Below are 25,242 nucleotides of genomic sequence, written 5' to 3' on the forward strand. Positions count from 1 at the left end.
ATGTTCTTGTTCAGTGAATTCAGCGTTTTAGGCACATTTTGACAAGAATAAACACAAGTCGGGGTTTTGATAACGCAATCCAGCGCCACTCTGTTCAACGATCCCCCGGGGGGGGAGACCGCCGAAGTAGGGTGACGTTCCCGGTCCGGGGCGGACGTACCTTTGTAGCAGGCCAGCGTAAGTGCACTTTCCTTGAACTCGTTGGAGTGCGTGTTGATCCCCGCCCCGTACTCCAGGAGCACGCGGGCCACGTCTACGTGCCCGGCGCTCGCCGCCTCCATCAGTGGGGTGTGCCCGTTCTCGTTGTGGTCCTCGATGTTGGCGCCCTCCTTCAGCAGCACCTTCACCACGTCTAGGAAGCCGCCCGCGCACGCGTACGTTAGCGCCGTGTTCCCTGTGAGGGTCCGAGGACAGGCGAGGGGGACGTTAAAGAGTGAGCGAGCGATTCATTAAAATCATCAAATCAGTCAAAATCAATCATCAAAAAACGCACACATCCACTTAACTACTGAGCAGTCAAAGTCCTACACTGGGTAGAACGCTATTTTATTTAAAACATCCCAAAACTTTAAACTTTGGTCGTCGTATTGCCAGAGAGGGCGGGCGGGGGAGGAGTGACTGAGGAATTACCTGTAGAAGACTGTGCGTTGACGTCAGCTCCGTGCACCAGGAGTAGTTTGACGATGTCTACGTAACCGCCGCTTGCTGCCGCCATGAGTGGCGTGATGTCGCCTTTGATGCCCCGGTCCTCCACATTGGCATGCATGGCCAACAGGACCTGCAGGGAGAGCAGAGGACAGCGGTGGTTGTCTGTTATAATACATCAGTGCCATGCACATACAGAAGGTTGGAGGCGTTGGTTGTGATACCAAGGTGTGGGTGGGTGGGTGTGTGTGTGTTCTACCTGTTTCAATGGGCAAAGATAAACATAGGAAACCTGTGTGTGTTCTACCTGTTTCAATGGGTAGAGATAAACATAGGAAACCTGTGTGTGTGTGTGTTCTACCTGTTTCAATGGGCAGAGATAAACATAGGAAACCTGTGTGTGTGTTCTACCTGTTTCAATGGGCAGAGATAAACAGAAAACCTGTGTGTGTGTGTGTGTGTGTTCTACCTGTTTCAATGGGTAGAGATAAACATAGGAAACCTGTGTGTGTGTGTGTTCTACCTGTTTCAATGGGCAGAGATAAACATAGAAAACCTGTGTGTGTGTGTGTGTGTGTGTGTTCTACCTGTGCGAGCTCATAGTATCCGGCGGAGCAGGCGAGGCAGAGCAGACTCTCCCCCTCCTCCGTGTGTTCGTTGACGCTGCGGCCCTCGTCCAGCAGCTTCCTCACGGCGTTGACGTCGCCGTCCGAGCACGCCTCGGCCAAACTACGGCTGAAAATAACCAGACTGCTACAGTTACTGCGACTGTGCAGGCGAAAGAAACCGACCTGACGGTAACGCGTAACAGCTGCACGCTGGCCAGCCGTAGAGTTTTTACACTACTTTGGAGTTGACGCATTCGAGGTTAGGCTTCGCGCGTCTCAGCTGTGTTTGACCCGTCAGGCCGGCACGGCCGTAAACATGTGAGTTTAGACGTTGTTGCTTTGATCAAATTTGAGAGCGGCGGTACGGCGGAGGAGACAATTGCCTACGGTGCGTCATGTGAGCTTAGCTACCCCGCTACTGTGATTTAAAGCAATTACATCTGGAAAGGTCAGCTATCAGGACAGTTAGCGTGGTCTTACAGGATTGTGAAAAGTTATAGAGAAAAAGAGAGGGGGGGGGGGGGGGGGGGGTGAAGTTACTTGAGGAAAACACTAAATGTCCCCAGAAAAGGTTGACCCTGTCGATCTGAAAGGAATGGATAACAAGCAGATGGTGAAAAACCCCAATATGAGGGCAAGATGATATGAGGGAGGGGGGGGGGGGGGGCAGGGGTACAGAAGAGATACATACTTGTCGGCCTGGCTGGCGTTGAGTGTGTTTTCTGCCCTCATTCGCGTGAGGGCGGCGGCGGCCTCGTCCAGGGCGCAGCTCACGGACGACGTCAGTCTGCGAAGCACCTCGGGATCTGCGAAGGCTTTACCATCGGCATTGGACAGTTTACCGATACCTTCAGGAGCCGCAGCATCCAAGGGCAAGGACCACACCAACCAGCGTTCACAGCACAGGCACGGAGAACCACACACAGCCATGGTGCGGTTAGTGCCAGGGCAAACACACACACACACACAAACACACACACACACACACGTTAGATTTTGTACAACCATGCTTTGCACACAGTGTTGAAGGGGACCTAATAACAAGGGAAGGACACATGAACGTCATTCCCGTGACGAAGTGTGCATAGTAGTACACCAGGGGAGGCTGGTGGAGGTAGAAATCGGAGGACGGGTCATTGTAATGCATGGAATGGAATGAGGAACGGTACCAGACACGCGTGTGTAGAACGCGAGCGGTATGCTAGTGTTGACATTGGAATGCAGCCGCGGAATCAATGTCATCATGATATTGAGAGGCTGGTGATCAGCCAATGACCTGGCAGATGAAGAACAGAATCATTGGCGTCAGCCTATCCCAAATTTCGCTGTGCAGCCACTCCTATAAACAGACACAAAGTAAACACACACACACACACACACACACACACACACACACACACACACACACACACACACAGACAGACAGACAGACAGACAGACAGACAGAGACAGAGAGACAGACAGATAGATAGATGGGGCAGACACACACACACACAGGCGGGCAGACAGACAGACACATAGACACACACACACACAGTGTACTAAAGGGCAATGCTGAGTCATGAGGGAGGCCGTTGCTGCTGTATGGAAATCCATTGTTCATGTTAATCTCCCTCATGGTGCCCCAGCAAGCTACCTCCCTCCTACTCTCCTGGGCTGGCCTGGGCTAGGCTGGGCTGGGCTGGCCTGGGCTAGCCTGTACCAGATAGCTACCTCCCTCCTACTCTACTGGGCTGGCCTGTACCAGCTAGCTACCTACCTCCTACTCTACTGGGTTGGCCTGGGCTAGCCTGTACCAGCTAGCTACCTCCCTCTCGTCTCTAGACTGGGCTAGCCTGTACCACCTTAGGGGCTAGGTACGACTATATGCTAGTGGTTATTCATCTCCCTTCCATCCCTGGCCTGGGTTAGCCTGTACCAGGTAGCCACCTCCCTCATACTCTACTGGGCTGGCCTGGGTTAGCCTGTACCAGGTAGCCACCTCCCTCCCAGTCTGCTGGGCTGGCCTGTACCAGGTAGCCACCCCCCTCCCAGTCTACTGGGCTGGCCTGTACCAGGTAGCCATGGACAGTATCTGACCTGTACCAGCTCTGCATGCACACTCCAGGCCTTCCATGCTGCTGCACAGCACACCAAACCAGGGCCCCCGCCACATGCACACGCTGCAATGGCTTTTTGTTCCCCGTTTTCGAGGGTTTCAAACCCGCTTTTCTCTTTCTCTGAAAAGGCACCGGTCACTGTCGCTCTATACAAGGTTCTACCTAGAGCTTTGTCGCCGGCGGAGGGGCTCATTGTAATGCGTGGAGCGAAACGAGGAACGGTATCAATACCAGTTCTCCTCCCCATTCACTACAAGAAGCCCCGTCCTTCCGACGTCTACCTCCGCTGCTCGATAGGTCGCACCTAAGTGTTCTGATCCCGCTTCGCTCAAACTGTGGTCCGGGGGGGGGGGGGGGGGGGGGGCTAACCGGTGCGACCTGTCGACCTGCGTAAAGAGTATAAAGCGTCGCCGTTATCGATCGATAAGCGGGGTTTCGGTTTCGCTGACAGACAGTCCCTGCGCGGGACGCGTGCGAGCCGACCACTACAGAGGACCGAACCGCCGACAGGATGCTCGGCATAAATAAACCCGGGGGGGCAGAAGGGATTTGTGAGTCTATTCTGAGCGCTGGCTTTCATTATGGACAAGCAGGTATTTCTCTCTGGCGCCGTGCCAAGTCTATAGCAGAGGGGGAGGCTGGTGGTGAGGGGGACAAACCCGGAGGACGGTTTGCTCACGCGCAAGATAACATTCCTCATTCCGTGCATTACAATGAGCCCCGTCCTCCGGTTTCTGCCCACAGGTTCGTGTTCCGACGGTGGCGGTAAAAAGCCACTAAACAGGTTAAATAGCCTAAGTAAAAACTGGGAGAGGACTACACGCGTACCTGCCAACATTGTAAAAAAAAAAAAGAAATCTTTTGCAATGCCGACTCCGAAATGCACCCGAATTATATGTGAAAACAGAGATGGTGATCTGACCACCCACTGAATCACGAGCTACTCCACTGGAGGCTGGAGTTGTAGGTCCCAAAATGTGTGGTTGGTGCTTCAAAACTGCATACTGGACGGTCTTGTAAACTGGTTTAGTCAGACGGCCTGTTGAAATGCATCCTCCTCCCATTCCTTCAACAACTCACTGACCTGACAGGATTGGCTGAAGCAATGCTATGGAAAGCTTGCTTTGACCAATCCAGTCATGTCAGATTAGTGATTAGCTTGTAGGCAAGGGAGAGAAAGGGAGGATTCAGGGTTCGTGTTGATACGTACCGGCTGCTTCTAGCAGTGCCTCCAGTCTGGCCTGCGTCTCTGGGTCGACTGTTCTGAGGTCTGCCCCGTCTGCGGCGCTGGACAGGAGCAGCTCTGAGGCCGTCTTCAACATGGGGTTGTCCAGGTCATCCTGGTCCAGGATGAAGGACTCCACCTAGGGGAGGGAGAGGAGGAACAAGAGACAGTCAAGCACCATGACGACGTTCAATTCTCTGTCTGTTTACAGGCAGTGAGTGCACATTAATCAACACTTCAGTGTCAATGAGAACTGACGTCCATAGTCTCAGATATTAGTTCCCTCAGTGCATTGGCTGGAAGAAGGACCTCATGCGAAACTGTCCTACCCAACATAACATACCCAATATTCAACCCAAAATACATGCAATTCAAATACTTGTATTCGAATAATGCCGTTTCCAATCAAACAGAAAAAGCACACTTGATTCAGTCCAGCAGTATGGTAAAATACTGTACATCAAAAATCAATTGCCTATCATGCCTATTCTGAGGTGGGACGGACGGACAAGCCCATTACTATAATGTCACACCGTCACGGGAGATAATTGGCACAAGAGGGCACAAGTTCACATAGTCCACGAGCTCCTCTCCCTATAGCTTGTTGCCTGGAGACAGAGCCGTCCAGCTCTTAGGCCCTGAGCTCGGTGGATTTACAGTAAGTAAGCATTAAGATGAGCTGATGAGTGCAACCTCCGCACCCCTCCCACAGTGTGACCTTGACCCTCATCCACCTGCCTGCCTGCCTGCCTGCCAACCACAGCTAACCCTAACCCTAACCCAACACACTGGACAGCCAGCAGCCTCGTCCACTGAGACCTGTCAGTCAATGTCAGACCTGTCACTAGCTGGCCATGCTACAAAGAACAGAAATAAGGCTCTTTTCCCTCACCAACTAAAAAAACTGTAGACCTATCTAATAGCCCCCTAATCTCAACTCTAACCCTTAACAAATAGCTCAAATATTCAGCTTGTGGTGAATGTGGTAATAAGGTTGTGAGGAAATAGGCCCAGTCCCACGCCAGATGTCCTTTGCAGCGTGGCCCTTCTAGTGATCGGAGGCCTGTCACTGTCTGCAGGAGACAGCTCACCAAAGCGTGCCAACACATCCCAGCCATCAGTGTCACAATCCAAGAGACACAGCTGTCTGTGTGTGTCTGGTTTGTATCCGTGTCTGGGCGTGTGCGTGTGTGTGTGTGTGATGTGTGTGATGTCACGGAAATAGAAGACTGAAAGCGGCTCGAATACAATCTGTTTACCAACATACACCGTCTCAATTCCAACGTATCCTGTATCGTCCAGTGCTGATTGGACCGGTGACAACTCTTCGGTCTTTCACTGGAGCAAAATACCCCGAAAACCACTGCCAAGAGAACTGACTCAATGAACTGAACCGAGAAGGGAGAGAGAGAAAGAGAGGGAGGGAGGGTGAGAGAAAGAAAGAAGGGAAAGGGAGTGGTCAACATCTGCAACTCTCTATTTTCATTTTTCTTTAACGAAAAGTCTCTTCAGAGTAAAATAATAAAACAACTGCAGTGGGGAGTGTAATTGAAACCATACTGGGACGTAGGGAGTGAGTGAGTGAGTGAGTGTGTGAGTGTGTGAGTGTGTGAGTGTGTGAGTGTGTGAGTGTCCTGGGGCTGCAGGCAGCAAGCAGCAGGCTGTAGCATGGCTGGGATAACTGTCAGGAACTCTGCTCCCAAGCTCATGGAAGCATCTGTCTCAGGGTGGGAGGAGCCTAGAGCACAAGACAAGAGGCCACGTCCAAACAAGTGACTCTCATTACCTCATCCATGCCTCTGTCTGTGAGAGAGAGAGAGAGAGAGAGACAGAGAGAGAGAGAGAGAGACAGAGACAGACAGACAGACAGACGCAAGGATAGGAGGGATGGGGGCATTGAGGACAAGAGAGAGAGAGAGAGAGAGAGAGTCAGAGAGACAGAGAGAGAGAGAGAGAGAGACAGAGAGAGACGCAAGGATAGGAGGGATGGGGGCATTGAGGACAAGAGAGAGAGAGAGGGTGACTGATGCAGGAAAGGACAGGGCGTGGAGGGAGGACTGCTGCAGAGGGACAGAGAGAGAAGCAGGGAGGGACGGTGACAGATAGCCTGTGCTATCTCGCCTGTAAGGAAATGGTTGGTGATAATCGTGAGGGGACGCCGCTTCATTGAACTCTGTACGACAGACAGTGTGTAGGCCTAAGACGCAGGCTAAAATTGTCAATGCGCATGGAACAGGAGACGGCAGTCAAGCACCATGGCGACAGGCACAGCGCACATTCATCGACACTTAGTTTAAACCTGGTCAAGTCGCTTGGTCAAATCCCTCCTATTCCAATATAACAGTTCTCAGAAGTTAGAGCACAATAAGGGGGGGAAAGAAAATGTCCAAATTCCTCCACTAAACTGGCTTTTCACTCCTAATCTTGTTAGCTAAGGTTGTTAAAATCTTTACTGAGATTTCAGAACACTGAAAAATGTCCAAATATTGTGCAGGAGTGACGCCAATCTCACTTGGTGGTTATTTGACTTGTTGATGTTTTGATGGAGCATTTGCCAAGAGCTATCTAATCTCAAACACACACACTACTGTCTGAACCTTCCAACAACGAAAACATTAGGGCTGCAGCTAACGGTTATTTTGTTGTCGGTGTATCTGCTTTTGAATGCGATGACATTGATATAGACCCGCATTAAAAGTGTAGGTAGTTGTAATGCCATCATTCAGTGGTCACATACTTTGAATTGAAATTGTACCTATTGATAATGACAGTTCAGCACAATCTTTTGATTAATGCCTGTAAATGCTGTGGAGTGTGGAAGCCTACAGGTAAGGTAAATATGCAATTATCCATGTCTTCCTTCTTATCAGTTTTGTTTTATTGTACTTTATTGTCTCATAAGAATAAAAAAAACACCCATCAGTCGGCGGTTTTTGATATGACAAAGCATTTATCGTGACATTCATTTTTATCTATGCCCAGCTGAATGCTGAAACAATTACATAGATCACTTGGGAGGTGCTGCACTTTCAGATGGCGTTGAAAAACGCTGATTACAGATTACTTGAGGATGCATGTAAGGAGGAATTTTACACCGTGAACAGCACACGTGGCTATTGTTTACTGTACACAGTACGAGGCGTCCGGACATAGCTGCATTACAGAAATTCACCCCATTGAAAGGAGCACTTTCTGCAGTTATTAAAACTTAGCAATAGCTGCCTAGCTACATAGCCTGCCAGCTAGCATCAAAACTTCGCTTACAGTGTTGCGCAGTCCTGGCTGTGCTTCAAGTTCACGCATGCCTGGGTAGGTAGGACACACACACACACACACACACACACACACATCTCTAAATATAAATATTCAAATTTACGAATTTACATAATGGCAATAAACGACTAATCGTTGCAGCCCTAACAAACATGAACAGCAGCTATAACAGAGCACTGTGGACACGAGTTTAACACCTAGTCCAAGAGTCCACAAAAACCCTCAAATAAACAACAGAGAGGGAAAACTTACGACAGCAACAATCTACGGTCGCACGAGACACCAGCCGTTCCATAATTAAGTACCTCCGTGTCCAAAAGGTCCATATTTTCTCTCTCTCTCTCTCTCAGGGTAGAGTGAACGTCAATGCAAATATGTGTGCGCGTGCGTCTGTATGTACATTTTGGGAGTGCTGCTGGCTGTCATACACACACAAACGCGAGGACGGCACCCTAAAACAACTGCTCAGGGCACAGGTGTGGGAATAGTCAACGTGAACCCAGTCAATGTAAAACGCAAACACTCAGCTTACACACACACCTCTCTCTCTCTCTGCGTCACTATCCTCCAATACAAACAAACAGAGGAGCCCCAACGTGGGATTACTCATGTGCAATTCATATGAGGGGAAGTTTACCTGAAATCCATTTTCATGGATGTGTATTTCTGGTCAATCAATAATGCGTACCGTCTTGAACTATCGGCATTTCGCGTGCAGCTGCGTCATAGCTATCCAAAAGGCGAAGTCTGTGTTTACTTCCTTAAAAAGGTCTCACGCCGCGTTCAAATGTGTCAGAGGAGAGTTTTTGAACTCCGACCCCGGCTCTACTCCGACCCTGCTCTACTACTCCAGTGATTCCCAGAGAGCAGCAGACGCTAGCTCTTGCGCTGTTCAACAGAAGGACCTCGCGTGGGAGGGAGTGGGGTATCTTGGGAGTTGTAGAAATTGAATCAAATGGGCAATTTGGAACATCAGGATTGCTGAGGGCATTCAAATCGAGATGCCTTGACTCAGAGGTCGCTTTTAAAAAAAAACAACAACAACTATTTTCTTGTGAATGTGTCTACTATTGAATCATGAAAACAACAAATCCACTGGATCACAGGGGAAAATTCTGCTTTAACCATTCCGAGCAAAGGTCATCAACCTAGTGCCCTTGACCTAGAAAGGAGCATCCGGCTCCTTGGTGGTTCTACAGGCAGTGTTCTACAGGCAGTGTTCTACATGCAGTGTTCTACAGGCAGTGTTCTACAGGCAGTGTTCTACAGGCAGTGTCTAGATTAGAACAATGTTACCAGGGACCATAGAAATGATAAAGCTTTTATTTGAATGATCAACTCCAGTTCACTGTGTGTACAACTGTCACCACTTACTAACCGACTGACTTGCAGCCAGTGACTAGTAGCTCTAAATTGCAGGTCACATTTTAGCTGTGGCTGACATTAGACCTTTTAGCTGTGGCTTATGTTAGACGTTTTAGCTGTGGCCTACAGCTTTGGGCCCCTGTTGGATGTGTAGAAACATGCTGTGGTAAAACCTACACAGATCAATACTAATGTAAAGCTGGGTCAACATACATCGTTGTAACGGGAAGTACAGTAAGAGTTGTAGCTGTCTCTGGCTGGGGGCACCCCCCCCCCCCCCCCCATTAGCCTGGCTTTCACCACCAAGTCTTTCTCAGATGATCACAGCTGTCATCGTGACTGCCTCACACCACATGGCAATAAGGACACATGGGGGGGGGGGGTCATTTTCCTGCTCATTTTCTTTTTTACACACCACCACTCCACATGCAGCTCACCAAGGCTTGTTGTGGTTCCTCCTCTTCTACTCAAAACTTGCTCATTTCAACATCGGAAAATCTTGAATAACAAGTTGCCATTCAGGGCCACATTTATTTACATTCTGAAACCCCACAATCAAACGTAATGTGCATGAATTTAACCTGACTCAAAGGCCGGCGTGGCCAGTGGTTGCTTCAGACCCTAACTGAGAATATCCACCTGAAGCAGGGGATTGTTTCAGACCCTAGCTGAGAATATCCACCTGAAGCAGGGGATTGTTTCAGACCCTAGCTGAGAATATCCACCTGAGGCAGTGCGGGTAGCCGGGTAGACCCCGCCCTCTATTACAACCCCCCCAGTCCAAATTCCAAACAAAATACCAACAACACAAGGGGAGAAGTGGCACCCGCTAGGAGTTATTAAAGGCAACAGACACACCCCTGTGCAGACAGAGGGAGTGGAATCACAAGTAGCTCCAGGAAACATCAGCCTCTGTGTGTGTGTGTGTGTGTGACTTGTTCCCTCTTCCTTCAATCATTTCAAAAATGACAGAAATGATTGATGGAAACCCATTAATTAACAGCTGACAGTAAAGGGAACTGGATTTCTGACCAGTGCTGCAAAAGTAAAATGAACTACTGTAAGGTGAGTTTGAAGAGAAGACCAGAGAGGCACTAGAGATGATGGGAGCCTATCCTCCTCTAGCTGGTCGATTCTATAGGTCATCAGATTACGAGGAGGTCAGACATAATGCGGCACATGACGAGGGAGATTCATTAGAGAAGTACAACGCTCAACGACTGTTGTCACTCTTGCACGACGGAAATTAAAAGAGGAGTTTGATCGGCAACATCATCGTGAAAAACATCACAACACTTGCTCATACATCTTACATGTGTTGTAATGTCAAGAGCCTTCAAAGTGCTTTCGGAGACTCAAAACAACATCAAGTATTTGCCAGTTATCAAACCAAAAAAAAGTCACGTTCGATTTTGAATCTGTAAACTATCGTCAAATAAAAACCAAAAGTGTTCGCCAGCTACCTATAAGTCTACGGGTCACTACCACCCCAAAAAAGTTGGTCCAAATGGAAAAGACCAAGAACGATCATCATAGTCCAAACCTGGTCTGACAGCTCACACCAGGCCCTGGCAAATGTGTCATCAACCCTGGCGCGACGTACCTGTAGAAATCCACACAAAATTGCGCGTGATGTGGAGACTTGGCTAGATGTGCCTAAGCTAACTAGCTACCTAGCTTAGATGTACTAGCTTTGACAGACAGCTAATGTTACATCGAAAAACGAGACAACTGACATGACAGTCAGTGGTTGTGCGCTAATCGCATGACAACTGTCATAACCGACGCTAGCTTGCCAATGGACAACCAAGTAGCTAGCTAATTGGACAAATAAACAGGCTTGTCAAACTTGCTGTGGCTAAACTCGTTGGCGAAATCATTTCGCTAGCAAGCTGGATATCAGTTGATGGCGCTGTGCACTGCCACTAACGTTGGGCCTAGGTCGAAGCCACCGACGTAAATACCGCTCATGATAATGCCCAAATTCCAAAACAATCCCCCTAACAAGCTGGCCACATGGGTCCACTAACTATATGTCAAGAGCAACAGATCTGGCGATCTTTGATTGTACTGACAAAACGATGTAAAGGAGGGTTCGTGATATCGTCGAAAGAGACGGGCTTAGGTTACGTTGACAAGCTTGTCCAGCGTCGCTGGTTAGCAGAGCTAGCTTAAAGCTAGCATAGCCTCTGAGTGGCTTACCTCAGATACCTCATCCTCGTCGCTACCAGAGCCAGGGCCGGAGGAAAGCACTGCGGCCGCAGCGAGTTTGAAATCAAGCCTGTCAGCTGCGGGCCCACCAGCCTCGCCAAACAAGCGGACTTTCTTTCCACCGACTCCGATCCCTAGGCCCCCGAGTCCGGCTCCTGGTGTGGCTCCAACCCCCATTCCTACGGCAGGGGAGCGCGGAGTCACAGAGTCAATCTCGTCCTCGAAGCCGTCCGTCAGCATTGCTGTCCCGGCTACTGCATCCTGCATACTTCTCTATGTAATGTGTACTCTAATAAACGCAACGTTGTCTCAAACTTTCTTTGGGGTTGTACCGTTTTTAGTAAATGTATCTATACTTCAGAAAATCCCGAAACTCTCCTGAAGCGAGAAGAGAATCTCTTTCCCCCAAGCCATTAACTTTCTAAGAACCTAACATACTTCGTTTCAGTTCTCTCTTAACCCGCCTCTACTCAAGTTCTATGGATGTCATTGGCCAGGAGAACAGCGTACTGAGATACGATTGGCTGGAATAGATGCTTGTCAGAGTAATGCACGCGACGTCAAGGTAGGTTTACGAGGAGGCTTTGCGATTTAACGCCTGGGAAGAGAATGATTGGTTACTTTTACGTCTGTCACGCACACAGTCCCACCCTTGCTACGCCTATATTTGTATTTATCAATAAAATAGTGCACGGTGTTAGCGAATTTGTGTCAAAGACCAATACCCACAGACTTTATAGGGACAAATAAGGCCATGTTATAGAGAAGCCAATCATATTGTGTCTTATATAGATAAACAATAAAAAAAAATGCCAATTTATGCTGAAGTGTCCTGTTATTTTTTACTCCCATCAGATCTGCCTGCCACTTTCAATAAACCACCATATTATAGTCTTTTCCTATGTGTCTGGATTTGCTGGGCCACAAACTGTGCACGAAGGCGTCTTCACACCTTGTGTGCTGTCAATGTACTGTAGTCAGGATACTCAATACTGTTGACCCAAAACAGGACAACTCTGGAACCACAGCTTCATGCTACAATTTCATAATTGACCCTTAATTATAATCCCTTTAACACATGTGTGTGATATTTTAGAGTCCATCAAATCTTTCATTACAATGAAGAGCTACAAAACTCACTAAAACTATTTTAGCATTTTCTTCAAGAATATATAACTCGTTACACAACTTGTATAATAAGTGGCATAGGTTACTTTTCTAAAATATACACTCACCGGACAGTTTATTAGGTATACCTTGCTAGTATCGGGTTGGACCCCCTTTTGCCTTCAGAACTGCCTTAATTCTTTGTGGCATAGATTCAACAATGTGCTGGAAACATTCCTCAGAGATTTTGGTCCATATTGACATGATAGCATCACGCAGTTGCTGCAGATTTGTCAGCTGCACATCCATGATGTGAATCTCCCATTCCACCACATCCCAAAGGTGCTCTATTGGATTGGGATCTGGTGACTGTGGAGGCCATTGGAGTACAGTGAACTCATTGTCATGTTCAAGAAACCAGTTTGAGATGATGTGAGCTTTGTGACATGGTGCGTTATCCTGCTGGAAGTCGCCATCAGAAGATGGGTACACTGTGGTCATAAAGGGATGGACATGGTCAGCAACAATACTCAGGTAGGATGTGGTGTTTAAACGATGCTCAATTGGTACTAAGGGGCCCAAAGTGTGCCAAGAAAATATCCCCCACACCATTACACCACCACCAGCCTGAACCATTGATACAAGGCAGGATGGATCTATGCTTTCATGCTGTTTATGCCAAATTCTGACCCTACCATCTGAATGTCGCAGCAGAAATCGAGACTCATCAGACCAGGCAACGTTTTTCCAATCTTCTATTGTCCAATTTTGGTGAGCCCGTGCAAATTGTAGCCTCAGTTTCCTGTTCTTAGCTGACAGGAGTGACACCCGGTGTGGTCTTCTGCTGCTGTAGCCCATCTGCTTCAAGGTTCAACGTGTTGTGCATTCAGAGATGGTCTTCTGCATACCTTCTGCATACTTCGTTGTAACGAGTGGTTATTTGAGTTACTGTCGCCTTTCTATCATCTCAAACCAGTCTGGCCATTCTCCTCTGACCTCTGGCATCAACAAGGCACTTTCGCCCAGAGAACTGCCGCTCACTGGATATTTTCTCTTTTTCTGACCATTCTCTGTAAACCCTAGAGATGGTTGTGCGTGAAAATCCCAGTAGATCAGCAGTTTCTGAAATACTCAGACCAGCCTGTCTGGCACCAACAACCATGCCACGTTCAAAGTCACTTAAATCACCTTTCTTCCCCATTCTGATGCTGAGTTTGAACTTCAGCAGGTCACCTTGACCATGTCTACATGCCTAAATGCATTGAGTTGCTGCCATGTGATTGGCTGATTAGATATTTACGTTACCGAGCAGTTGAACAGGTGTACCTAATAAAGTGGCCGGTGAGTGTACATTACACCAGCATCAAAGACCCAGTGCAAGAGTACACATATTGTTTTGCAGATTGGATGAACGGATCTAGGAGAGAAGACAACACATACTGAGATGTAACGACCATGTGGCGCTACAATAAAGAACAGCATCACTTGAGGTAAAGTCCACCATTTATGTTTAATAGACGAGGTAAAAAACAGACAGGTATGCAGATACAAAATAGAGGGATAAAGGGATAGAGAGAGCCTTGAAACACCTATAATAATGTCATAATATATGCCATTTAGCTGGCACTTTTATCCAAAGCGACTTACATTGCAGTGAGTACATATATTCTTCCGTGTATATATGGTCCCAGCAGGAATCGAACCCACAACCTAAACGTTGTTTTCGCCATGCTCTACCAACTGAGCTATAGAGGTCCACAATATCACATTCAGCCCTAAATTTCACTTCAAGGGACATTTACTGCATGTAAAATACTGCAAGAAAGCAAGATAATCCCATATAAGATAGATACTGTACAAAATAACAAAACAAAAAGTAAAACAATTTACATAAAAATATTCATAAATACTTGTACTGAGCCTGACTCATTACAATAACTGACGTCATTAAAAACAGAATCATGCAGGAAACGTTATTCAGATTAAAACTGCAATATGTACACATTTAAATTCATTTCAAGTAGACATAACGAAGCCCCCCGCTTGAGGACATGCATATTGCACTGCCACTACTCTGTGGCAGTGCCGGTGAGGGAGTGCAGCCTAAGCAGTGGAGGCTGGTGGAAGTAGAAATCGGAGGATGGGCTCATTGTAATGCATGGAATGGAATGAGGAATGGCATCAAACATGTGTGTTTAATACCATTTCTCGTTCCATTTTTTCTCGATTTCTACCTCCACTGAGCCTAAGGTATAGGTTGTATTGTCAGTGAGGTGGTGTGTAATCTTCTGTAGCGCTTATTTACAGTGGGGATCCTTTTGAGGTCACAACGTGCTCAAGAACTCCTTAACCTGTGGGCAGACAGGGTTGAAAGAACACACACGGTAAGCACTTCACAGAATAACAACATACAAATGCATGAATATGTGCCAAGTTGTTGCAAGAACAAAGGAGAGGCTAATTATAGTAGATTTTCACTCAATTTTCCCCACATCCAGGGTAGTTCACTACACCATGGGAGGCTCAATCGGAGAACAAGTATGGAATGGAATCAATCATGTTTCATACCGTTCCTCATTCCATGCATTACAATGAGCCCGTCCACCGATTTCTCTCTCCACCAGCCTCCCCATGCACTACACACACCGTGCCCAATGTGCACTAAGGTCAGGTTTAGAATGAGGTCAGCTGAGCTAGTCTATCCCTTTAAAAAACACTGTGACCACGGTACCTTGTCAACGACAGCTTCCTGCTTGATGCGGTCATCTGTGAAGTTATCGTTTACATCCAGGACCAGGATAGGGATGTGTTTGAGGTACTCAAAGTCAACTCTGGGTAAACAAGGGGAAGAAAACAACATCAGAAACATCAGAGACTGCCTGGTTGGCTTATCCATGTTGATATTTAAAACCATCACAACGGATTACTCAAAACGAAACAAATTGTTTCTGGGTTATTGCAGGATAGGGATGCGTTTCAGGTACTCAAAGTCAACTCGAGGTAAACGGAGGTAGCAAACAACATCAGTTACTGCCCGGTTGTCTTGTCCATGTTGATATTTAAAACCAGCAGAACGGGTGACTCAAACCAAACCACATTGTGTATGGTTGGGTACTTACTGTGTGGTGCGCTTGTACAGCCAGCACTCGTGTTTATAGTGAAGCTGCTCCAGGTACTCCAGTGGAATTCCCTGTTCCTCCTCTCTCCCTCGCTGGTGCAACCTCTGCAAACACTTCTGCAAACACAGACAAAACGTGTGTGTCAGTCACTATCTGGCAGAAATATAGCTTTAACACACGTGAGCTTTAGGGCAGTGTGCGGAAGAGTGGTGATGATACTAACATTTGACATTCTGCAGTGTGTGACGTGTTGACTTATAGCATATTTTCACCATCTTTTCTCTCTCTCTCTCTCTCTCTAGTAGGGGGGGGTTATGGGTTGTTTCAGGGCAGGGCCTGGCATAAGGGTGTGAAGGGGCTTTACCCACCTCTGGGTCAGCACGCAGGTAGATCATAGCATCCAGCTCGATCTGAGACTCAAACTGGGACAGCAGCCAGCTCTGCCAGTCCTGGAAGATGGACCACTCTGTCTCGTTCATGTTCCCAGACTCAAACAGGTTGGAGGCAAAAATATACCTTGAAAACAGCAAAAATTTAAGTCAGACTCATAAAAGGCTAAAACTCAATGTCAAGAATGGAGATGTGCTTGCTTTTGCTCCAAACACCCTAAACCCCCCCCCCACACACAAGTTGTTCCACAGTTTACATGCCTTGAAACAAACTTTCATCACTTTGAACCAACCCATCTGTAAAGTGTGATGCTGCACATCAATAACCACTATTCTACACCATCAACACATCAAATACCACCTGAGAGTTAGCTTAGCCACACACCTGTCACTATAGACGGAGCGCTCAAAGAACTGGACAGGTTTCTCAGCCTGTCGTAGCTTAGCAGAGGGGGGCTGCAGCTGGGAGCGTATTCTGCTCAAGCTGGCGTAGCTCTGGAAGGTGTAAGACCAGCGACTAGGCTTGTCATACAGCATCTGCAGGAGGTTACCTCCGCTCTTCTGAGACGTGCGAAGCTCCTGGAGGAGAGAGGGGTGAACACTGTCGTCAAGTAGAGCCACTGTCAAATTCAAGATTCTTTATTTGTCACGTGCATACAAGTATACAGTGAAATGCAGTGACAGTGCCACAGAGTAATGCAACAACACAATACGTTTTAAAATAGAATAAAATAAAATAGAAGTACTAAAAAATATACAGTATAAACAGTATAAACAATATGAACAGTATAAGCAGTAAGCAATATAAACAGCAGATGGATGATTATGTGTGTGCATATGTGTTATGATGTCAAATGATGTCAAATGACAGCCCCCAGCCCCTATTCTCAATGCACTGGTGGAGAGCAGAGGATTAAACCGGTGTAAGCAGGTACTTGCTGCCCTCTGATAGGCCAGGTGGAATTGCCAGGCCAGGTCTCTCCAAGCCTCCACAAGTACATAGGAGGGTAGAGGAAAGGGCCTTGGGGTTGACTTGATATGTCTCATATGAATTCAGCATTATTGTGTCAAAGGACAATGTATGGTTATAGAATGTTCAGGTACCTCATACTCATTGTCAGTGTTCTGCACGTTGCACCACTTCCCAATAGGCTCAGGAATGACCTCCCATTCCTCTGAGGACTTTTCTAGAATTCGAACAAATGTTGACTTTCCCGCAGCTGAAACACCCACATCACAAAGACAAACATTTGTTATTCGGTAGGCAGCTACAGCATATAGATCAAGATCAAGATTCTTTATTTGTCACGTGCATACAAGTATACAGTGAAATGTTAAAGTGACAGTGCCACAGAGTAGTGCAACAATACGTTTAAAAATAAAATAAAATAGAAATAATAAAAAAATATAAACAGTATGAAGAGTATAAACAGTATAAACAGTGGTGAAGCAATGCGCACAATGGAATGGCTATATACAATGCTATATAACAGCTTGATGAGCTAGGCTTGCAAGAGAACAAGACTAGACATCTCTCTCTCTCTCTCTCTCACACACACACACACACACACACACACACACACACACACACACACACACACACACACACACACACACACACACACACACACACACACACACACACACACACACACCAATAAAAACGTACAAGTTATTCTATAATTGGATAAGTTGGAGGTCTATGCAGGTCTGCTAGAATCTACAAAGCAAATGTTTTGTAATGACTAACGTGTATGAGGGTTTGTTTTGGCGCCAACCCCTCTTGAATGTCAATGTAATGCTACGTTTCGACGGGACATTCATTGAGAAAATTCAGGCAACTTGCTGGCTAGTTTCACCATTAAATCAATCAAACAGTGTTGAAGATCAGGAAAATTCTCCAATTTAAAAGCCAGTGCTGGTCGGTTGTGTTTCCACTCACCTATGTTTCCTTCGATCGATATCTTCTTAGTTCTTTTCTCAAAGCTTCTGTCAAAGCCTGGGCTTGAACATATTCTCTTTGGAGGGGTTGCCATTCTGGTGAGGGAAATTTAAGAGTTAAATGAATGTGGGTAGCTAAGAAAATAGACTACCAAAAGAGAGCACAGGACACAGGACTAAACTCGCGCGTCTCCAACGAGAAATCCAAATCTCCGCGCCCAGGAAAGTACTTCCGAGTGCGGACCAAAGATTTCTAGTGGCTACAAGATAACCAACTGCCCTGTTTCAAGCGTTGTGCAGTGACCAATGGTAGTGACAGAGCTCATTTTCTCCTCATATCCTTTCTTTATCTGAGCTGTTTTAAGAAATAATAATAATAATTGGCTGGTGAAAGCACATTTCATGTTGTAGGATACATATTACATGAACATATTATTGAAGGCTCACCTGTCCTTCTTAGTTTGTTCAGGTCCGTACAGATTAAGAGGACAGGAGGCCACTTCAGAGTAGCAGGCCATTATCGATGGTAGCATACAAGGACATGAGTACAAGCATTTATGCCTCCTCCAAGTGGTTTAATTCTGTATTTTTAGAGCTTGCTGCTAAAGACAATTCTTTACAAAGTAAAAAGGAGCCAGACCTATAGCCTCAGGTCAAGAAAGCTCCTCTGGCATCAGTGGGGCATAAATCACAGATCTTGAAATTAATATTGAATTAATTGTTATAACTTCATGTCATAGAGAGGAATTACCTGTATTTGCATTTAGATTAAATTATAATGTTTTAAAGATATTTGCTTGGTAGATCTGTCAGTGTCTCAGTGATAGAATTTGATTGGATTTGGAACAAAATCATTTGGTTATGATTGGTGAACGTAACAACTTTTGTAGGAGTTGATAATCTTGTTATTACTCTACGATCTTTAGATAAGGGTGCCGGGTAACTTCCTAGTGCATCACGCATGCGCCCTTGTCCAGAAGAGAACCGGGGAACGCTAGCCCAGCAACGCCGAATACCAGATTTATTTGCTAAGAAATCAAGGTACTTATTGCATGAAATTCAACCTGTAAGAATAAGAAAATTAATGTGTTTGTAAGAATGCATGCTTCAATGGCCAGTCGCATTTATGTTTGTGTTTTCAAATTGTAGACTGGCCTCAATTACTTCCATTGAATAAGCCGTGGAGTCTTGAGGCCTCCGTCTTTGTCTGCGTGCCGATAGCATGCTTTGTGTAGCAAGTAGCGCAGCTCACCGCATTTTACACTATATTTGAATGAATTAAATAACATGTTTAACCAATGTAAGTTAAAATAAAGGCCAGTCATTTATTTAGCAAATCATCATACTCGCGTGTCCATTCTGAAAATAGACTAGCTAAGCGCTAGTCCAATGGTCTCTGGAATCTGATTTAATGATGCGCTCTGCCTCTGAAATGGCGCCTGAGTACCCTCACGCACCCGATATGCATTAGCCATACGCAATTTGCACGCTATCCTACAACCTACTTTGAGTATGACCATGATCTATGCCATTTGACTCGGCTACCAGTCAATCAACTGTAGGTTAGCTAAGCTAGCTAGATTCTACATTTTGTGATCTTGTGCGTCTCCTAGGGCTGACTCCATAAACGACCATCATGGCTGATGGAGAGGGATTTGTGGTACGCGTGCGGGGCCTTCCGTGGTCCTGCGCTGTGGACGAAGTCTCAAGGTTTTTCTCAGGTGAGAAGAATGCTCACCATGAACACGAATCTGTTTTAGTCGTCTAGAAACTAAGCTTTTGCATGTGGCATTCATTCAACAAGACCTATCACTGATTGTCTACAAAGACCCTTCACATGCATTTGTGTGGGTGTGGGGCAAATTCAACAACTGTTGGTTTGTCTTCCAGATTGTAAAGTTGCAAACAATGGCACAAGTATCCATTTCACCTACACCCGGGAAGGCCGGCCCAGCGGAGAGGCATTTGTTGAGCTGGAGACTGAAGACGACCTGAAGATCGCAGTCAAGAAAGACAGAGAGACCCTGGGGCACAGATACGTGGAAGGTATTTTATGAATAATGTATTTATGAATATATGAATTATCACTAACAACTTCACCATGAGTGAGGAGGTTGCATGGCCCACAAACTTAGGTTTTATAGTCTAGCTTGCCAGATTTATGGCTCTAGACATGGTAAAAGACGCTCCTGTTTAAGAGACTACCGGTTGCATGATTGGATGTTAATTCAGAACGTGTGTTTGTCTCAGTGTTTAAGTCGAACAACGTGGAGATGGACTGGGTGATGAAACACACTGGTCCCAACTGCCCCGAGACGGAGGGGGACGGTCTGGTGCGGCTCCGTGGCCTTCCATTCGGCTGCAGCAAGGAGGAGATCGTCCAGTTCTTCTCAGGTGTGTTCAGAGCCCCGCCCTGCTTTCTCCTTCACTCCAGTCCTGTGCACTCAAGGTCACTCTCTTTAGATATATAGCTAGTAGGTCTGGCTATTTTACATTGGGCAAATATAGGTAATACTGCATGTAGTTTCTTTTTTTTTCCAGAGGAAAAATTCTCATCACACGCCGGCCTATTGGTATTTGATTGGTGTCTGAGCTCTGTTTGTAATGAGGAACAGACTTCACTATGATTGTTCTCTAGAGGAGCTGATACTTGATAAGAACCACAATACTCTTGCATTCAGATCTAGTCATTCATTCCACAGTACCAACACATAAGCGGTGTAAAGCACTAACTTCACTTCTCCCTAACACACTATGGTTTCCTTTACTTCATTTACGTCCCCGTCCCCCCCCAAAAAAAAACCCAGTAAGTCACTGATAAAAGATGGTGACACTCCTGTGGTACGCTGTTCATTAAGGCTTCTCTCTCCTGTCTGATCATGTGTGTTTTATTCTTTTATTATTCTCTGAAGAAACTAGTAGTAGAGCATCATCAACAACAACAACAACAACAGCAACAACTCCTATTGTGAATGGGCATGTGATTTAATGTGTCCCCCCGCTGGGGTTATCTGTCCTTGGGTTGAAGGGTTGGAAATCGTGCCAAATGGGATAACATTGCCGGTGGACTTCCAGGGGCGGAGTACGGGGGAGGCCTTCGTGCAGTTTGCTTCACAGGATATAGCTGAAAAGGCTCTAAAGAAACACAAGGAAAGAATAGGGCACAGGTGGGGATGGATGGTTGGCTGGTTTTAAAGCTGCTTTTCTTATGGTATTCACCCTAATATTTGCCACAATCGTCTTCTGTGGTAACGACACATGACTTAGAACTCTGCACACGCTACAAGGACATTCATACATGTATCCATACGAGTTCATCGCCTCGTAGCCTTGTTCGATTTCAGAGATTTCACTTCTTGTTTTGTTTTTGCTAAAAACAGATTTTTAGTGCTGAGTGATTACCCCGGTCTCTTTCTATGGCAGGAACATTTCTATTGACTTCCTCTGCTCATAGGGGTGCGGAAACACCTGATGTAAATTTGGAGTACAAATGACTAGAAAAAAACGTTGCGATTTCAATTTAATTTCCTTTGGTTGTCCAGGTTAGCCTCATTGAGATCAAATCTCAACTGTAAGAGAGACCTGGGCCCATCTAAGATGAACATTTTGGTCATGAATTGACTTCCTGGCGTTTTGGGTATCGATAGACCGCATAGAAATACAATCTATTTCTATAATAGACAGTACCAGTGTTCACTCAGCACTAAGCCTCAGCCCCTTACGGCTCAGATATGGAACTGAGACACAGTCTTCCTTGGGCCCTGGATCCTGCAGTCTCAAGCTCTGATTGTCTGGGGTCCGTAGTGACTAATGACATGTCTGCACAGACTACTGTAATACTCTATGGTTCTCCTGAGTAACCATAAGAAAAGGTTTTTCATGTTCCTGTCAGTAATTAATATAGCCTTTGTGCTTTTTTTCTTTTTTTTTGAGAATAGCTTTCGCATTTCTGGGGCGATTGTTAGTCGGTAACTCTTAAGTTAGTTGTAAGAGATACCTCAACAATATTTCTGTCAGTACAAACCATAATTAGTATTTAAGGCATCAACTAGACAGCTTATAGATTCTCTGATTGAGATGCATGGCTGTGAGCAACAGGACCAACATGCTACAGTCTTAGGTGTCCTTAGTAACTGCCTGTCTTTTTTTTTGTTGCTCCATGTTGTATCCTCCTAAAGCCGTTAAAGCTCTCAGGGTGTCCTGGGAGGCTGCTCTAACGCCTGCCTCTGTGCCTGTAGGTATATTGAGATATTCAAGAGCAGCCGTGCCGAGGTGCGGACAAACTACGAGCCCCCACGCAAGGCCATGGGCGGCATGCAGAGACCGGGCCCCTACGACAGGCCTGGCGGCGGCGGCCGAGGCTACAACGGCATGAGCCGCGGAGGCTCCTTCGACAGGATGCGCCGGGGGGGCTATGGCGGAGGTGAGGCATCGTCAGAGCTCTGTCCCTCCACGTCCAACCTCCTCTCTCTCAACCCTACGCTCTACTTCTTTCCGGTGACTAGTCTGTCTTAGGAAGTCTCAGCGGGGTGGTGATGGGACACAGTGTAACTTGTTAAACGATGTCTTCTAGATGCTTTTCTTTTCTTCTTTTTTTCTCACTGTGTATTTCTACCTCCTGCAAATGTCCGTCTTATAAGTGTCGGAAATTAGATAGGAGTTGTTTTTGATTTTGATTTATTTTCCTTTTTTTTTTTTTGATATGGAATACAGAATCCATCATAAATGTTCTGCCCGCTTCATTGCTTCTACAGGAGGCTCAGATCGCTATAGCGACGGCGGGTCAAGTTTTCAGAGTACGACTGGACACTGCGTTCACATGAGGGGGCTTCCTTACAGAGCTTCAGAGACCGACATCTACAGTGTGAGTACCGGGCTTGACCTACGACCCTGTAGAGCCCCATCACACCCACATTCATGCACTAGTGCCTTAACTAGTTACCAGTTTTGACACTCGGGCAAGCATGTCTCTGGTTGGCTAGTAATAATCATACTCTCTATCCCCCCCCTCCAGTTCTTCTCTCCTCTGAACCCTGTGCGCGTGCACATCGAGGTGGGTCCAGATGGCAGGGTGACGGGGGAGGCAGACGTGGAGTTTGCTACACACGAGGACGCTGTGGCAGCCATGTCCAAAGATAAAGCCAACATGCGTGAGTCTGCAGGGTGTTGAATGTGTCCAGGAGGGATGGGGGAAGTGTCGAGTGGATTAGGTCTAGATGAAAATGTATTATCGTTTAAAACTCTAAATCCTTCCTTTTTGAAATCCAATCAAGATGCAAGTGATGTAACACATGTTGTGTGTACCCTCGTGTCCTCAGAGCACCGCTATGTGGAGCTGTTCCTCAACTCAACAGCAGGGGGCAGCAACGGAGGCTACGGCGGACAGATGATGGGGACGATGGGTGAGTTGTTGGAGTTAGAAACGTGGCCGTTGGATGACGCCATAGTGTTTGATGTACTGGGCCACCATGAGGCAGAGGTGTTTCTGATAACAGCTGTTGGCATTGAATTTCTCCTCAGGAATGAAACTTATTTCCCGAATTGACAGGAAGTAAGGCTGAATTGAAAATGTCAAGGTTAATATTCTCGGCCCATAGGGTGGGTATGGATACACCCTGTTGTAATATCTGCTCCAAACCGTGGGCCTCCCCAATCTGCGTGTGTGTTCTATCCCACACTAGCACACTTGATTCAAACCAGCTAGGTATCATCAAACCGTGAATTAGTCAAATTAGATGTGCTAGTATTGAGCTGGGACAACATTGTGGAGGCTGGGGATGAGTCGAGAACCCCTGTGGATTGAGAAACCCTCATGTAAGTGTCCCCTGTTTGACTGAGTTCTGTTCTCCTCAGGCAACCAATCGTCCTATGGAGGCAGTGGGCAGATGAGTGGGGGCTACTCAGGGGGCTATAGTAGCCAGTCCAGCATGGGGGGATACAATGATTACAGTAAGTGTCAGCTCTGTGATGCGGCTGTTCACAGGAAAGGAGGTCCAAGCTTCATAAACACCACAGTTCCTAACTTGCCATGTAGTTTAGGTCCAAATTATTGCCCCCACCAGTATTTGAATGGATGTCTTGTTAAAATATGACACGTTAAGTTAAAATTTGATTGCATAAAATTACTTTTATCAACTCACAAGAAAATAACTCAACCCATCACAGCACATCACGGATAAATGCATACAACAATTCAGAACTGGACTCCTAAGACTCAGTGTGTTGTGTGTGTGGCCACCTCCACTGATCCTGACGTGCGTATTCCTCTTTCCTGTTAGGTAATCAGACCGGGATGAGCAGCAGTTACTATGGCAGCAGCCGCAGCTCCGTGGGCATGAACGGCAGCATGAGCATGGGAGCCGGGTGGGGCATGTAGTAGGGGTTGGGAGGGGGGCGGGGGGGTGGCAGGGGTCGGGGAGGGGGGGGGATGGATGGATGAACAGAAAGACGGATGGACGTCATCTTGACTGGTGGGGGGGGGGGGGGGGAGAAAGTTCTGTTTATTTTCGAGAGGGTTACAGATTTTGTACAGACTGGAGTCGGACTCAGTAACGTGAAAGATGAAGGGAAGGACAAGTTTGTTGTTTCTACCCCATAACCTTTCTTTACCTTTGACACTGGAGTCAGTGTGTTTATGTTTGTTTGTTTGTTTGTTTTTTTGGTATTGTGAATCTGAGACAGCACGGGGTGCAGGATTTTGGTTCCTCCCTAGTTCTACCTGTAGAGTTGTAGCCTGAATGACTGGATGCTGTTTTTTTGTATGTTCAAGGCAAGGTGTTCTTTTGTAAATAATGGTCATCATGACTTCCTCTGAGTCTGCAAAACATTTTCAGCTTATTTTTCATGAGTCCTGTAAACTTGGTTGGAGGATGGGTTTTTATAATGTTTAAGAGCATGTTAAAAATTGCTTTTTTTTAAATAAACCGGATATACTTTTTTTTTTTTTGACTCTACAAACTGCTTAATATTTTAAGACTTTCATCAATTGTAATACACATTTCATCCCCTCTCACTGTCCTTGTTTTGTTTCTGCTAACGCATCGTAAATAAACTTGTTCACAGAATGTTTTATCTCCTTGTTTTCCTTGTCAATACCTTTTTAATAAAATGTGTAAATGGTTCATCTCAAATTATACTGTTGTGTGTATATAGGCTACACTTGACCCACAATATATATATTTCCTCCATTCATACGTGAGATGGCGCTGTCGGCGTATCTTCAGTTGCACCTGTACGACTGCGTCCGAAGGTCCACAGCCC

General features: G+C 46.3%; 3 protein-coding genes across 4 annotated transcripts in view; 1 reads left to right on the top strand and 2 right to left on the bottom strand.

Moving 5' to 3' along the window:
- Window positions 1-11,823, bottom strand: part of LOC310801041 (ankyrin repeat and KH domain-containing protein 1-like) — a 31,954-nt gene extending 20,131 nt beyond the window's left edge. Inside the window, 6 exon segments of the mRNA XM_083664988.1 lie at window positions 161-394; window positions 631-778; window positions 1,233-1,380; window positions 1,945-2,101; window positions 4,563-4,716; window positions 11,418-11,823. Of these exon segments, the coding sequence (XP_083521114.1) occupies window positions 161-394; window positions 631-778; window positions 1,233-1,380; window positions 1,945-2,101; window positions 4,563-4,716; window positions 11,418-11,693 (1,117 nt within the window). The 5' untranslated portion in view covers window positions 11,694-11,823.
- Window positions 11,824-14,080: 2,257 nt separating this feature from the next.
- On the bottom strand, window positions 14,081-18,077 carry LOC310818175 (deoxycytidine kinase 2; the record flags this gene model as incomplete). Its single annotated transcript, XM_083688986.1, has 7 exons — window positions 14,081-14,884; window positions 15,265-15,364; window positions 15,653-15,768; window positions 16,021-16,168; window positions 16,427-16,620; window positions 17,146-17,261; window positions 17,984-18,077. The coding sequence occupies 7 exons, from the start codon at window positions 18,075-18,077 to the stop codon at window positions 14,858-14,860; spliced, it is 795 nt and encodes a 264-aa protein (XP_083545112.1). The 3' UTR covers window positions 14,081-14,857.
- Window positions 18,078-18,948: 871 nt separating this feature from the next.
- Window positions 18,949-24,358, top strand: hnrnph1l (heterogeneous nuclear ribonucleoprotein H1, like; the record flags this gene model as incomplete). 2 transcript variants are annotated; one of them, XM_083697573.1, is made up of 11 exons in its annotated part: window positions 18,949-19,023; window positions 19,596-19,703; window positions 19,873-20,028; window positions 20,233-20,376; window positions 21,011-21,149; window positions 22,221-22,405; window positions 22,737-22,846; window positions 22,997-23,132; window positions 23,301-23,384; window positions 23,836-23,931; window positions 24,261-24,358. In XM_083697573.1, the coding sequence occupies exons 2-11, from the start codon at window positions 19,619-19,621 to the stop codon at window positions 24,356-24,358; spliced, it is 1,233 nt and encodes a 410-aa protein (XP_083553699.1). In that variant the 5' UTR covers window positions 18,949-19,023; window positions 19,596-19,618. The 2 variants fall into 2 exon arrangements, with proteins under 2 accessions (XP_083553699.1, XP_083553700.1); XM_083697574.1 differs by having other exon boundaries at window positions 23,836-23,935; window positions 24,261-24,352.
- Window positions 24,359-25,242: the final 884 nt, after the last annotated feature.

This window comes from Argentina silus, assembly GCF_951799395.1.
Source record: "Argentina silus genome assembly, chromosome: 2".
Lineage (NCBI taxonomy): Eukaryota > Metazoa > Chordata > Actinopteri > Argentiniformes > Argentinidae > Argentina > Argentina silus.